The 16,134-nt window shown below is 52.3% G+C and overlaps 1 protein-coding gene across 1 annotated transcript in view; it reads right to left on the minus strand.

Moving 5' to 3' along the window:
• C2CD2 (C2 calcium dependent domain containing 2) overlaps positions 1-15,500 on the minus strand; it is a 54,382-nt gene extending 38,882 nt beyond the window's left edge. Inside the window, exons 1-2 of the mRNA XM_001491310.5 lie at positions 14,806-15,500; positions 5,804-5,902 (exon numbers count right to left, since the gene is read on the minus strand). Coding sequence (XP_001491360.3) covers positions 5,804-5,902; positions 14,806-15,078 — 372 coding nt within the window. The 5' untranslated portion in view covers positions 15,079-15,500. The remainder of the gene's footprint in view (positions 1-5,803; positions 5,903-14,805) is intronic.
• Between the last annotated feature and the right edge of the window lie 634 nt (positions 15,501-16,134).

Here is a 16,134-nt window from a genome sequence, read left to right on the forward strand (position 1 = left end):
ACGCAACATGGAATGAGATACCGGGAGAAGTTCCACGCAATTGCCCGAGTTCTGTTTGTTGCTATGGTTTTACAGAAGCAAAGGCTGGTTAGCGCCTTTCAATTCTCTTTTCCCTGTCTTCATTGTCTCTTTCATGGTAGGGGCGGGAGTGGGAGCTTAAGGGAAATAATAATAATAAAAATGTCGAAATAATAGTAACCGCACTGTTTATGGTGTGCAGTGGTGGGAGCTCCTTTCTGGAAACCGACTCGGGTTCAATTCCAGCCTCTGCTCCTTAGAAGCTCTTACCTTGGCCAAGTGACTTAGCCTCTCTCTGCCTCAGTTTCCTCCTCTGTCCAATGGGCATGATACTTGTTCGGGCAGAGGAGCGTTGTGAGCACTCATGAGAACGGACACGAGCCTGTCGCCCAGGTCTGGTCAGGAGCTCCGTCCTGTGAGGTACCGCACAGGCTGGAGCCCTCATTCTCCCCAGAGCCCCGCCAGGGAGGCATTCATATTCTACAGACACAGAAGCTGAAGCTCGGAGAGAGGAGGAAGTGTCCCCCAGACAAGCTCAGATCCACCCAGCTGAGCCCTGACTTCCGAGCCGGGCCTGTCTCCACGCTGGGTGGGTTATTACATTTATTTAAAACTTTACCCGACGGTCCATCATTATACCATTAGAAGGCTCTATTTATTTAGGAATGGCGCTGAAAATAGAGATAATTAATGCCCTTCACAGGACACCTGGACTCACCCCAAGAAAGCCAGCATCACTTGACATCTCCAAAGATCGCTCCCAGCACCAGCTGTGGCCCTTGCTGTCACCGGGAAGCTTTGCCAGTAAATGTTATGTTCAAAGAGACACTTACCATGCTTCCTGAAGGGCATGGCTCTCTGGGTGGCGCCTATCACAGCACAACCCCCTCAAACCCTGATTCACGTTCAGTAGCTTCCACGCTGCCCTTGTGGTCCTCACACCCCCACGGAATGGAGCAGGGAACTTCCGAACCCCGAGACGTGCCGTGGAAGGGCTATTGCTACTGCTGCATCCTGCGCAGGGGGACCTGCCTCTCAGGCCACTTGCGATAGAGAAATAAAGGTTTCCTTTTTCTGGGTCAAACACTCTGGAGCAAACCTCTCCCAGAACGTAAGGAAAAAGAATGTGGGTAGAAAGCTCACTGTTGTGTAAGACCGTAATTACAGCCTGGGAGAAATCGGTGTGCTCAGTGCGTGTTGAGACTGGAAGAGAAGGCAGAGGGAGCCGCTGGAGGAAAGTTCAAAGGGGATGCCTTCTTCCGTGCAGAGGACCCCCCCCCTCCCCCCCGAGAATGCCTCCCCGGACAACCAAGCCCTGGCTGAGTCCTCCGTCCCAGCCAGGCCGAGCACGAGGCTGCACACAATGAGCCTTGGTCCCGGGATGCTGCTAGTCGCCATCTGAAAAGATGTGCTCCCAGGTAAGCACAGGCTCCTTCACTGAGGAGAATTCTCCTAGGACAACACCACGACCCCTGCAGGGCCTGCTGCTTGGGATACATAAATATTTGGTCTTCATCCCCAGTTCCTGGCACACAGCTCCTAAAACCCTTGGAATCTCCGAAGTGATAAGAGTGTCTTTTGTGTGCTAAGGAGGTGACCAGTGGCTGGGGGCCCCTAGATGACTTCAGGATGGGGGCTGGTCCCCAGGAAGACCAGGCATGATTAGAGGGCTGGAAGTTTCCGCCCCACTCCCGGTCTCTGACCTGCGGGGACGGGGCTCGGGCTGGAGGTTGGCTCAATCACCAACAGGCTGTGATTTAATGGATCCTGCCTGTGTAATGAAACCTTCACAAAGGCCCTGAAACAGTGGGGTTCAGAGAGCTTCTGAGATGGTCAACACTGGAGGTGTTGGGAGGGTGGTGCCTGGAGAGAGGATGGAAGCTCTGTGCCCCGTCTCCCTCCCCTCGCCCTGTGCATCTTTTTTTTTTTTTTTTTTTTTTAGGAAGATTAGTCCTGAGCTAACATCTGCCTCCAATCCTCCTCTTTTTGCTGAGGAAGATTGGCCCTGAGCTAAGATCCTAAGATCCGTGCCCATCTTCCTCTACTTTATATGTGGGATACCTACCACAGCATAGCTTGACAACTGGTGCCATGTCCACACCCAGGATCCAAACTGGGGAACCCCGGGCCACCGAAGTGGAATGTGGGAACTTAACCACTGTGCCACCAGGCCGGCCCCTGCCCTGCGCATCTTCGTGCCTGTTCCTGAGTTGTGTCCCTTATCATAAGCTGGCAGTAGTACGTAAACTGCTTTCCTGAGTTCTGTGAGCTGTTCTAGCAAATTATCAAACCTGAGGAGGGGGTTATGGGAACCTCCAACTTTGTAGCCAGTTGATCAGAAGGACAGGTGGCCCAGACCTGGGCGGGTGTCTGAACTGGGGGGCCATCTTGCGGGGCCGAGCCCTTAACCTGTGGGGTCTGCGCTGACTCTGGGTAGTTAGTGCCAGTATCGATCCAATCGTTGAACGCCCAGTTGGTGTCCAGGGGGTGGGAGAGTTGCTTGTTGGGTGGAGGAATAAACCCACACATTTGGCGTCAGAAGCGTTGTGAGCAATCAGTTCAGACTGCTCCTGCAGCAGCCAAGGCTGGGCAGGGCATAGATTTTGCACCTATCGTGGGTCCTGCAAGATGACCCAAACTGCTCTAAGCTGTGCAAGACCCCACTCTCTGTGTAGGACCACAAATGGCGGGGGAGGATTTGAAGAAGAACCAGGTATTTGCAAACGTGATTACTTTGGCACATGGGGTCTTCAGAGGTTGCAGGACAAAGTCGGAGGACAGGGCACTGGAGAGCTGCGCAGGCTAGGTTTTCTTCATGGTGGCCACAGGGAGACTCCAGACCAATGCAAGTTAGGAAGCTGCTCACAAAGAGACCAGAGCCCCCTTCTGCTCTAGGTGATCACAGACGTGACTACATACCAGACCCCCATGGTCCAGGCGGACTCGTCTCTATCTTTGGCTCAAAGGCCATCCTTTGTCTCCTGCTGGGGCTGAGTTAGAGAGATGAGAAAGATACAGCCTGACACGATGGGGGGAACTTAGAAAGGGGAGGGGTAACGTGCTTGAGATCACAAGTGGGTGTTTCTTTTATAACTTCTATTTGCACTCCTCACGTTCTGTTAGTTTTTTTCTTCTCAAGAATTATGCAGAGCAGAGTGAACACATGAGGATGCTGACATAGGAGTCACTACAAGTCCTGAACGCATGGGCGTGTGTGGTTTAGACCCTAAAAGGAGGAAGACACCAGTGTAAGCGTCCCGCCCGATACGGCAGTTCAAGTACACTAGCTTCTGGAATGACAGCAAAGGGAGGCCTCACTGTGTTCTCATCTTCATTGAACACATGGATGCTACATTACAAGAGAAACGCAGATGAGCCTGGCTCGATTCCTTTGCAAAACGACGCCCTGAAACGTGGCGTGGTCGACCAAGACGCTCGTCCAAGAATGGAGAAGGCCGTGCACAGGATCTAAGCATCCAGGGATGTCCTACCCCCAACTTCCCAGGAGCCGGGCAGATCCCAACAGGCGGCCCCACGGGTGGGCGTGCACAAGGCCTGGGCTGGTGAGCACTATTGTGACACTCAACACCCACCGGGACCCACTTTCCCACATTGCTCAGAGGTCAGGGGGCCTCTCCACCCACCTGGCCAACAGCTTGCCCGAGAGGACAGCACTGGCCACAGCATGACAAGGCAATGACAACTGCTCATTTCCTCGTTGGGCAAGAAAACACAGAAGTCAAGAACCATGAAGAAACTTGGAAAACAAAACAAGACCCCGTGTGCACCTTTCTATCTGTCTGTGGTTGATGAGAAGCCCCCGAGAAGACACCGCGGACAGCAGTCGGTGGGCCTGGGGAGCTGAGGGAGCAGGGCGAGGAGGGCTGAGCTCAGGGGAGGAGAGGGCAGACCTTTTTTCCAAAAAGTATATACACTTCTAGTTTGTGTTTAACTTATAATGAGCATGCACTATTTCTGTAACTGCATTAAAGTAAACACGGCTTAACCAGGCACTTTCTCAGGATGCTTTGCTGGCGCTAAACATCAAGACCCTTAAAAGTGGTCTGTTGCTCTTTCTAATCTCTGCTCCTGCCTCTTCCCCCGGGGTCAGCCCTGAATGCTCCGTTCCTCTTAATTGGGACAGTGTCAGGACCCAGCAAGCAGAAACCATGCACCACAAAGGGCTCCGGTCCCGATTAGTCAATAATAGAGGGCAATCGCTGCACCGAGAGGCACTTCCCAAGCAGGGGGCTCGGGGGGCTCAGCCTGCGGGGATCTGTGCCTCAGCCCCCCCCAGGCTGTGAAACTCAGCCACTGCACCATCCGCCGGCCCGGCCCCTCCAGCGCTACGGACCATGCTGGTCTCAGCATCCTGAGCTGCTGCCACCAGTTTCCTCCTGTAACCCCAATATCTCCCAGAGCCTTGCCACACCTGTCACAGGGGTTATAGAGCGTGTGACTCCAGTATTGGCAAGGGGATGGGGAAAGAGAGCTTGCCGATGCTGCCAGGGCACAGTAAGCTCTTTGGTGACCAGTTCTGGAATACTCGGGCAGCTGAATTGTGCACACACACAACCGAGCTATTCCACGCCCGCCCTGGGGACACGCCTGTGCCTATGCCTGACGAGTGAGGAGGCCAGGGCAGCCTTGTTGTACTTGTGAAAAAGAGAAAACCACCTAATTATCCATCAACAGAAGATGCAGAAAGAAGCCCTGGTCCATCCAGAATCCTGAACTGTAGTTAAGGCTCGTGAACCACAGCCACATAAATCAACCTGGCTGAATCTCAGTACCATGTTCTGTAAGGAGACAGCATCTTGTAAAATTACACATACAAAGTGATAAATGCTTTAAATGCATGAACCATACTCCAGCTAAGGCAGGGAGGAGAAACACAGTGTGGGGTTCCAGGGCTGGCACTGCTTCTTCTCCACCTGGGGTCACACAGGTGTCCCCTCCTCACTGTCTGCTAAATCGTATGCATTTAACATGATAATAAAGTGAAGATAGATACAAGGGTAAGCCTTATATTTAAGAGAAAGTTCCTTAGGCTTTTTATTGATACTTTTCATTAAAAAAAATCTTTAAGATTATTTATGGTATTTGCCCAGTCTCATAAGTAATTTTAGCCTGTGAACTGCTAGCAACTGTAAAACGAACTCTATATAACAGCTAAATGGCTCAAATATATATATCACATTGCAGAATATATATACATTTTATTAAGATACAATTCATAGACCATATAATTCATCCATTTAAATTGTACAATTAAACGTTTTTGAAATATACTTCACAGACTTGTACAAGCATTGCCACCATCACTTTTAAAACATTTTCATCACCCCAAAAAGAAACCTCAGACCCATTAGCAGTCATTCTCCATTTCCGCTCAGACACTACCCCCACCCAGCCCCTGATAACCACTGATCTACTTTCTGTCTCTATTGATTTATCTATTCTGGGTATTTCATGTAAATGGAATCATACAATATGTGACCTTTTGAGTCTGGTTTCTTTCACCAAGCATAATGTCTTCCAGGCTCATCCACGTTGTAGCATGCAGCAGAATTTCATTCCTATTTAAGGCCAAATAATATTCCATTTTATGGACCTACCATACTTTATTTATCCGTTCATCAGTTGATGAAACAAACTTTTTTTTTTTTTTAATGTAAGGTCATTTTTAATAACTCTAAGACAGAATAAACCGCCTCATCGCAGCTTTAAATTCACTTCCTCGGTAAGGAAAGGCCCATCGCAGGTGACTGCGCCCCCGGCTCACCTTCTCCTGGGCTGACCTGGCCACACTCCAGACTTGCTGCACCGCCAGCTCCAGGGGCGGCTGCAGAGGGTCCTCCTGGAAGGAGAGGAGCAGCGGGCCCTGGAACAGAAAAGCACGATGAGGGCACGCATGCATGGGGGGTGGGGGGGTGCCTGCTTTTAAGGAAAATTATACACTCGCTACAAAGCTGTGCAAATCTAAGAAAAGGTAATACAACTTCTTTTAGTTCAACCTGTGCTTCTAAACAGCAGCACTGGTCCCACAGCAGGAAGTTCACACCCCGCCGTGGACCAGCTCACGGTCGATCGCCCTCAGGGGGGGTGTTCAGCTAGGGGAGAAGGATGGGAAATGGAGAACAAAGAAACGGAACCAAAGATGTAGCAATAAAAACAATGAAAGGTGTCTGGAATCCTCATGTTTGCAATCTAAGGAAAGAAGCTGAGGCTGCTGCAGGTCTGTGGGGCTGCAGGTTGAGCACAGGATCTGGGCAGCTTCCAGGGCTGTGTCCTCCCTTCTTCTGGGGAGAGTCCTCTGTCTGGTCCTCGTGGTTGCTGGCACTGTTACTTAAGATGCCCCCTTCTCTTCTCCTAATGCCCGCGTGGTTGGTGGACAGGAACCCCCAAGGGCTGGCCGCCACTGCCTGGAATCTGAGCTTCTCTGGCTGGAAATGAGCCAGCCTAGGGGCTGTGCCTGAGGAACCCGCTGGTTCCTGAGCCCCTACTTCACAGAGCTCCAGAGCTCCCTGGCTCCTGCGCCCCCAGCGCCTCCTGGTTGAACTCTGCCTTCCGCTCCGTGCATCCTCCTGCACCCTTCCAGTAAAGTCCACAGCTTAAGTCGGCCTCCATCCATTTCGGTTCTTGCAAATCTCCAAGTGACAGATGTGCAAGCAAAGCAATATGACCACTAAGCAACAAGACCAATGTTTGATAAAGGAATAAATGAGGGGCTGCATAGCCCACCAGGTCCGGGCTTTTTAAAAATAAGTTCTCTTGAGAGGCTGGACCCTTATGCCAACGACGCGACCCTGGAATGAAACTCTTCTTAAACTGTTTTCCTGACACGCTGCAGAAAGCACGCCATGGTCAAGTAAGTTCTGATTAAGTGGTTAAAAAAGAACTTCGGCCCCCCAACTTCCCGCCACGTCTCATAGACTTCAGAGACTCTGTTGTGGTGAGCTGGTTCCAACTATGAGGTGTGGTCAAGGGTGGAGGAATAGAAAGGGTGGAAAACGGCCCCACAGCTCTTCTGGCAAGCACAGAGCAAATGAGCAAACAATGGGGTTATCATGGGGCAATTTCTTAAGAATTCTCAATGATGGAGAGTCAACCTAAAAGGCACAGAACATTTCCATTACATGCTTCTAACCTCACCCTGTTTTTGCAGCATCATCTCACCCCCTAAAATTCATCAGGGCAGAATTAAATCTACCTCTCAAGAGTGATGAAATCACGGTTTCAGGGCTGCTCTGCTGACATTCTCCATGGCTGGAGCTTCTTTTGTTGTGACCTGCTGGCCAGGGGCACACCGTGAGCTTGGGGATGACACGGTTCCATGTGGCAGGCTGGATGGCTGAGAGAATAGCACCCTGCATGGAGCCCAGTGCCAGGCAGGGAACAAACCCGTCAGCAGGAGTGGTTCCAGCTGCCTGGACTGCACGGTGAAACAATGCACCTTCTGTACCAGCCGAAAGATACAGCGTTGCGGTAAGCAGCCTGGATGCAGCCTTGGGCTCCTAGGCATCAATAGATGCAGTCCGTGCCCTCTTACCTATGGCACCTTTGGGATTAAAACCTTGAAAAGATTCTGCTGGGAAATTTAACGTCAAGGGGTAGTCTCATAAAGGAAATAAATTATTAAGTTAAAATAAGGACCCAGAGATTCCCTTTCCGACTGCCTGATCCTTGAGCATCAGAAGTCTAGCATGCGCACAGCACACGGCCACAGACTCCTGCACCTCCCACACTCTGTCTGCGGGCTGACAGCCCCCATTCCAGGCTCTACCCCACTGAGACTAAAGCAAGATTTTACATCCACATGGGAAAGCAGCACGCAGGAATCACCAGGAAAACACTGAAAAAGGAAAACCAGAGAGATGAGCCCCAGGAGAGATTAAAACACACTACAGAACGTCCAGAATTCCAGCTGTGTGGTACTGGCGCATGAGCACACAAGCGGACTAGTGGGCTAGAACAGGAAGTCCAGAACAAACCCAAATACACGGGGAAACAGTACATGACAAAGGCGACTTCCGAAGTCACTGGGTAAAGATGGATTTTTTTTTCTTAATCAGGATGTGGGAGGAATCCCAGATGGAATACAAACACTAAGAAATGAACCGAACTGTGTTATAAGTGAGTGAGACAACCACCCTGAAGGGGTGGGGAAGACAGATCGAACCTAAGAAACTTTGGAAAATAATATCCTGACCACACGCAAATGCCATAATCTGGTCAGTGTGTTTCTCACAGGGGTGTGGGTTAGCAATTCAGAAACTACTTTATGTATATACTAGAAATGACCAAATAAATAAACATGTTACCGATAGTAAGTACCAGAAGCCTCACTCTTGGAGAAGAAAGTTAAACATAAGGAAAGGGGAAGAGTAGAAAGAACTCTGTGCTGTTGACCTGGAATGCAAGGTTATCAGTATGAAGTCATGGTTTTGAAGACACAGAAAGATACAGAAATGCAGACATGTGTATACGAGTGTGTTAGTATACACACATCTATCTCCTAACTCTGTCCACTAAAAGGGTCTAGAAGTAATGAGACCCCAGCAGTAAAGAGCACCCCTAAAGCCCAGATCTTGGATTCTAAACACTTTTCCAGTAAAAGGAACCAGGGCCGCTTAGAGAAGTGGCTGAATCCAGGGCTGGAAGAGGGAAAGTGCAAGATGAGTCTAGAACAAAGATCTTGTGGGAGCATGAAGTAAGTAAGTGCTAAAAAGATAAATATATGTGTCTCTTGATGGAAAAACAGAAGAGGCTATTACTGAAAGAGCTCCTAATGGCCCAAACAAGAACAATTTAAGCAACAAAATAAACAGTGATAATATTGGATCATAACCCATGGAATAAAATAAATTATCCATGAGTGCATTCTGATGTAAGTAATCAATGAAATATACAGATGAAGACGAGTGGCAGCTCTTTCTTGTCATGGAATTCCAACGAATAAATGGAGACGGAGAGAAGGGAACAGAAAATCGTCATTAAGCAAACTGCACAGAAGTACGTATTGCAGACTACAGACACACGGATGCAAAATCAGTGAGCAAAAGTTGGAGGATAACAGGATTTGTATGGTCTCAAAGTCCCTCCCCACGATATCTGTTAACTACAGGGGGAAAGGTGTCAGAGGAGACGGAAGCCGGAAGAAGAGTTGGCAGAAACCACGTTACCCAAGGGATCAAGGCCAAGGTCCCCAGCAGTAGGTTACACTGACGTCACGAACTCCACGACACGTACACTAAAAGGGGCACGTCACTTCTGTGGTTTGTGTTACCTCAGTCCAATCGTGTGAAAACACCAAATGGAGGGACATTTGGCAAAATAACAATCAATACTCTTCCGAGTTGTCAAGGTCATGAAAAACCAGGAATGACTAGGAAACTGTTATAGACCCCGGGAGACTAAGGAGAAGCATGGACTCAGTGCCATGTGGGACCTGAATGGGACCCTGGAACAATAAAGGGATACTGGTGGAAAACCTGTGAAATTCCAATAAGGTCTTCAGTCTAGTTAAAGGCACGTGCCAAAGTCAACTTCATTGTACTATGAATTATAGTAACATTGTACAATTATAGTAACAATGTTAATTTCCTGGCTCTGATCATTGTGCTATGGTTATGCAAGGCTGGGGGAGGAATGTATGGAAACTCTCTGAATTATTTTTGCAACTTTTCTATAAATCTAAAAGCAGTAAAAAACAAAAAGTTTTACAAAAAGGAGACTACAAGAGAACAGCCCACCTTTATCGACTCATTATTTGTTAAATGCCTCACACAGATCTCGTCTCATCCGGAGTGGATACTGTTTTCCAGATTGATCCTAAACCTATCCCCTTCTACAGATAAAGAACAGAGAAGTCAGGACTTGCCCAAGGTCACACAGCCCCAGAGCTACCTTCCAGCCGAAGGTGTGAACACACAGCTCTTCCAAGTGGCTCAAGAAGTCCCCTCCCTCCTCAGCAGCCCAGGAGAGGGCCACCGGGTGGAAGTTACCTTGGCTGCATTTTAGTCGACATTCACACTACACCCACTCTTCCTTCCCCTGAATTCCTGTCTCGTTGGGAGAACGGGTGAGAGCACAGAACAACCTGAACCGGCACCTACTCCAGGGTTTCGGATGGACAATTTGCAAAGTCATCAGCGAGCTCCTTTCATGTAGACTCTTTAGAAGTGAAAAACAGAGCACATTAAAAGCTTGTTTTGCCCAGGCTTGGCCGGCTCCCAAGAGGGAAGGCCTGTGTCCAGACAGCCAATGCACACTGCCACTGCTTCTCCCCCTCCAGCGACAAGCTTCTAACAGGGCCTGTCATTCATCCCCCAGACCACCACCTGCTCTGAGCCAGCCTTGTGCTGGACACCGGGTTGGCTGTGCCTGGACGGATCCGACCAGGCTCTGACCTAGCTCACAATCCCAGGAGCCAATGACACAGGGGACCACAAGGTGCTGACGCGGGGATGGGTGCAGGCTGCGGGGGGTGGGGGTGGGGCAGCATCCTCACAGAAAGGGAGGATCAGGGACCTTTGAGCTGAGACCTGAAAGATTTACAGAAGTTAAATAAGGAGAAAGGTTAAGTAAGTGCTGGAGACAAAAGGAATGGCCTGTGGGACGGCCCCACACAGGAAAGAACCTGAACGTCCCAGCGACAGGAAGGAGACCGGCGGTAGGGGTCACGGTGGAAGGCGCAGGGAAGGGCAGTTGATGGCCTTACCCAAGGTCACCTTCACATTCTTACTGACTGACTTCTTAGATTGCTGCCACCGTCATTGGTCAAGGAGCTTGGATTCTGGTGAGCACCACTCAAAGGTCATTACATAATAGGAAAACTCTCAAGTCCTGTTCCTTTGTTTATTTCTTAAATTGCCGAAGCTCATATACAAGTCAGAGCTATTAATAACCTGTTCTAAGTTCACACAGCATCCTTTTTCTTTTTTTTTTTCTTTTTACAAAGACCACAAATTGTCCCATAGTCTCAGTCATCTGCATTTAGAACATTCCTCTGAAAAAATCCTGGAGCAGAGGACGAAAGAAGCAAGCGGCTTTGGTGACGCTCCTCACGCAGGGCCTCAGCCAGCTCGGGTGGTCCATTTCCAGGCAAGTCCAGAACTTGGCCCTCGCCCTCAGAACCTGTGTGGCACAGGCAGCAGCCCCCTGCGGAGAGAAGCGCCATCCACCCACGGGCAGGGGTCACTGGGCTGCGAGCACACTGGCCGCCAGTGCCCATGAGGCTGTAGAAAGAGCAAGCCCAGTGCCTTTCATATGGGTGTCGGGGGTGTGGGCCATCGCTGGAGTAACTGATTGTCACCACAAGCCATTCTGTAGAGGTTAACACAAACTCAGGAGAATCGGAGGGAAACCCTCTGCCTCGCCTTTGGAGAATACGGTATTGGTTTCCAGTCTAGTGACTAAGCCAGTTCTGGCATCTTTCTGTTCTCCATGACTGAACTGCCATCACATCAACTGGAAGGAGGTGTTTGTAACACTGGAGTGGAGAGGTGTTGCTGGGTGAGGAGACTCTCAATGATTGACTGATGGTTGGCTTAGGGACAGGTGTATATCTAGTGGCTTCTCACTATTGAGAAGCTGGCTTGGGGAACGTGTGAAAAACACAGTATGCTCCCCACACCGCCGCCAACCTAGCCAGCTGAGTCTGAATTTGGTGGTGGTGGTGGGGGGGGGGTCAGGCATGAGTATTTTTTCAAAGCTCTCCAGGCAATTCGCCTGCGCTCTCCCAAACACCTGGCACCTGCGCGACCAGCTGGCAGGGCAGCCACGGTTTCCTCTTGTGTCTCCCCAACTCCCAGCCTGTCTAATTTAAAAACACTTACAAAGTGAGGGTCGGAACCTGGGAGGAGGGGGCCTCTGACACAGGGTAGCTGAGCTGCCACAGGCCCTGGGCATTGAGGGTGCAAAGGAGACTCCACGAGTCGCTGATCAAGCCTCCGATCCATCCCCGGAGATTCGAGCCCCACTGTTAGGGATGATGTGTTCCACAATCGTCCCCTTTTGTCCTTTCCTGCTGGACCTCAACTAAAGGGAACATTTGGGTCTCAAAGTCCAATTTGCTTCCTACAGGGGAATGTTCCAGCCCAGGGTCTAGGTCAATCCTCGCAGGTCTCTCCAGCTCATGGGCTCCACTCTCCCCTTCTGGGGAAGGAAAGGGCTCTGCTAGAGCATTTAGGGTTCCTTTCAGTCCTAAAAGACAAAGCTGGGGCACAATTTAGAATGGGAGCAGTTACCATCTCCACTGGATAGAAAATTCCACCTTGCATGGGAGACACTAGATATGATTAAGGTACTTCCAGTGTGTCCTGGATCCCCCAGTGACAGGCTGAGAAGTGGGCTCCTCACTGGCCAGAGCAGAGAGATCATAAGACGTGGTGGGGACGGGAGCGGGGCACTGAGCTGTGGCTCTCTGGGCTGAGTGAGCTTGGAGTGTCATCCCAGATCAGGGATTAGTGGGAATCGAGTTGGGGGAGGGCAGAGAGACTCCTGCGGGGCTGGCTGCCCAGGTCAGACATCCACTAAGGAAACACCAGCACCTGCTCACCCATGTTGTCATTAGGGCTGCGACAGTGATGACCCAGGGTGCTGGGAGCGTGTGTGACCCGGCAGTAGGAGGGAGCCGAGTTACCCAGATCCTACCTGCCTGCAAAACCTTCCACCTGAATTCAAATCAAGCAAGAGTTGCAGGGACCAAGGACAGCAGAGTGACATCACACACACACACACACACACAGAATGAATCCCCACCTGACACCACAGTCAGACCCACTCTACATCCACACGGAACTGTTAGAGAAGACTCGTGGCTGCTTTGAACTTGGACTTGGTACATTATCGCCACTTCCAGGCAGGAGTCTGGAAAGACTGATGTCTAATAAAAAACTGATGATGGCCAACAGCAGATAAAGAACAGAGAAAATGCAAACAAGCCAGATCTGTCTTTCCACTCCTTGAACACAGAGCTTCCCCTGCTCCCACACAAATATTCAAGCGTTCCAGGTGAAAGGTTTTCGCCCCAAAACCTTCAGTTATTTTTTTTCAACGTTCTCAGCTTTACCTGACCAACCAAAGACAAATTCCGGAGCAGAGACTTCCTCTTATCTCTCTCAACACCCCAAGCACACTGGTACTCTGGCAGCATTGTGTCTAAGGCAATCATATTTTCTGAAGCCCATCAAGAAATTTCAAGAAATGAAACAGAATGGTCTCAGTGGGACCATCCCAAATTTACAGGAGGCAGGGTCTTGCCCCCGACCCTGGAACTCTGTCAGGAGTCCCAGTGGGAGAACGGAAGGACCCTACAGGTCATTCACCCAATGCTCACTCACATTTTACAGAAGAGAAGGGAACAAGGCTTGCCCCAGCTCACACAACCAGCCCCAGAACCCCGGCCAGTGACACCAGGTCAATCAGGGGTCAACGACAGCAGTTTTGTGGGAAAACAAATCTGTGTTTGCTCCCATGTGAGAGGTCACATGGCTTTGGAGCGCCCTCAAGAGACGGGGTGGTTCCCCCGAACAGGAGATGCCCAGCTCTGATCAGTGGGGCACAGAGTCTAGGAACCAAGACAGATGGCAGTCAACTGACCTTGAAACCTTTTTTTTCATCCAAAAGTTACAGTTATTTTTTTCAAGAGTTCAGAACGAAGTCTTTCGAATTGTTGGATTTATGCTCATTTACGCTCAAAGCTTTTTTGGTTTTAAAATCCATGGCTATGTGTGCCAGGGCCATGGGACAAAGACCAGGAGAGGACCTACTGTCGGCTATTTTGAAGGTTGCTGGGTCCAGACAGGCTGCATGCCCTCTCTCCAAGGTGAACGGCCACAGGCTTCTCCAGCGAGCGGCAGGAGCAGGTGCAGGACTGTGTGCCCCTGAGAGCGAGGGGGACCAGCAAAGGCTGGGAGCCACTTCCCCGAACCCAGGACGCCCTAATTCCTCCTGTGGAATACCTAGAAATAGTAGTCGCCAGGAACTTGTCATTAAACTACGATGTCTTAAAAGTAAAAATAAGTCAGCAAGTCGTTAACTACGGAAGAAATATAAGCACAAGAGTGCGAGGCAGCAGAGGTCAAGAATAAGCCCCTGAGCTGTGAGGTAGGAGGGAGCTGGGTTCAAATCCAGCTCTGCCACCCACACACCCAGGCTGTGTGACCTTGGGCAGGTGACTTAACCTCTCCAGGCCTCAGTTTGCTCACCTGTAAAATGTTGACAACGCCTCTGTCCCAGGAGTTATGGGACAGCATCTGGCGAATGGCTGGCCACCAACAAATGGTCACTAATTTCATATGCCGAGGAATCAAACCTTTGGGAAATATATTCTTGGTGAAATTCATTTTTATAGCTGGAAGCATATTTGGGTCACAGTTATTCACACATCAGGTGCAACAGTGGAAGTGTCCAGCTGGGCACCAGAATCCACCTGGGACTCCAGGAAGGGCAGGTATGAGCTAGAAGGGGCATGGGCCCCTCTGATGAGTATCTCCGACAGACTGTCCCTGTGGTGGAGCCCGGGCCTGGCACACCTGATGAGTGATGAATAAAATCTAATCCCTTTGCCTGGGTTCCCCATCAAGGGTCCTCCGCTCTCCAGGGTCTTTCTCCGAACTTTCAAGGATGCTCTGCGGCGGGGAAGGCTCACTTCCAATCAGTCGAGGGCTGTGGAGGGCTGTGGCGAGGCTCCAAGAAGATGAGCTCTCTGCCCTGTCCGCCGGCACCTCGCCATCAGCCGCACCCCGACCCGCAGCACGACCCGCCCTCACCGAAACTCACCCCTTGCCGTTTGGCCTCATCGTTCAGGGCCGTCACCCAGGCCGCCTGCCACTGGCTCCTCCAGCTGTTCAGCGTCAGGATCCAGGCGAGCAGGGTGTCCGACTCCGGGCGCCGGCCCTCCTCAGGCTCCGCCGCCCGCCGCGGGGGCCGGGGTCGCGCCCTGGCCAGCGCCCACTGCGCCAGGTACAGGCCCACCGTGCCCAAGGCCACGACGAAGAGCGACACCAAGACCAGCCACTGGACCTCGGCGACCCACGAGCCCAGGCGGGACATGGTGATGGCGCATACCCGGCGCGCCTCGCCCCAACTTCCCAGGACAGCTCCCGGGCCGGGGCGCGGAGCCCGCGGGCGGCGAGCTCAGGACATCAGCTCGCGGCGGCCGGGGCGCGCGGGGGGCGTGGAGGGAGCGCGGCGGGGCCGATCCGGGAGGCCGGAGGCCGGAGGCCGGGCGAGGCGAGCAGGAGGCAACGCCCGGGCGGCGCACGACGGCCACGGCCCGGGACTGCGGCCCCAAGCCGCACACCGGCAAGTGGGGACGCGGCGCTCGGCGTTGCCGACTCGCGCGTCTGGGCAGGTCCCCGCGCCGCGGCCGGGAGCGCTTCCTCGTCGCGCGCCGCCCCGGGCGTCCCGCCCGCGGCCCAGCAGTGGCCGGAGGAGGCGCGGGCCGCCGGGCGGGGCGGGGGCGGGGCCGGGCCGAGGGGCGGGGGCGGGGGCGGGGCCTGGGCCGCCCGTGCGCCTGGCTGTCCCCGCCGCGGCCCCCAGCCGCCCGCCCCGCCCGCCCCCTTAAAGGCCCCGCCGCCGCCCCGGCCCCCAGCCCCGCCACGTGCGCGCGCGGCCGTCCACCCTGGTGACTTCCTGCGGACCGTGGCGGCGGGGTGGCCAGCTCGGCGTGCCCGGCGCGCTTCCCCCAGCGCTGACATGCCCCCGGCGTGGCGACGCGACAGCTGGTGTGGCGACTTTCCAGTTAGTCAGCTGGACCCCAGGGCCACTGTGGGGCCGGCTGGCCCGGCTTCCGTGTGCGTGTGCCGCGTGTGTGTGTGCACACGTGTGTCTCCGTGTGCGTGGGGAAGGGTGATTTCCAGGGTCACCATCTCCCACCAGCAAGACAGTGTCTGGTTTTAACATATTTGGAAAGTCCCTAGAAATCCACGACTCGCGCCCTAAAGTCAAGAGGGCCCGGAGCCTCGCCTTACCGGCTGCCACGCTCATGTCCGGGAGGGTCTCAGAAAGACACCCCTTCGTGTGAATGTATTTGCTAAGAAGTGTGAGGGCGTGTGCAGAGTCAGCCCCCGTCATTAGGAGATGCCACAGAGCACTAGCCTGGGACTC

The sequence above is a fragment of the Equus caballus genome, chromosome 26 (assembly GCF_041296265.1).
Source record: "Equus caballus isolate H_3958 breed thoroughbred chromosome 26, TB-T2T, whole genome shotgun sequence".
NCBI lineage: Eukaryota > Metazoa > Chordata > Mammalia > Perissodactyla > Equidae > Equus > Equus caballus.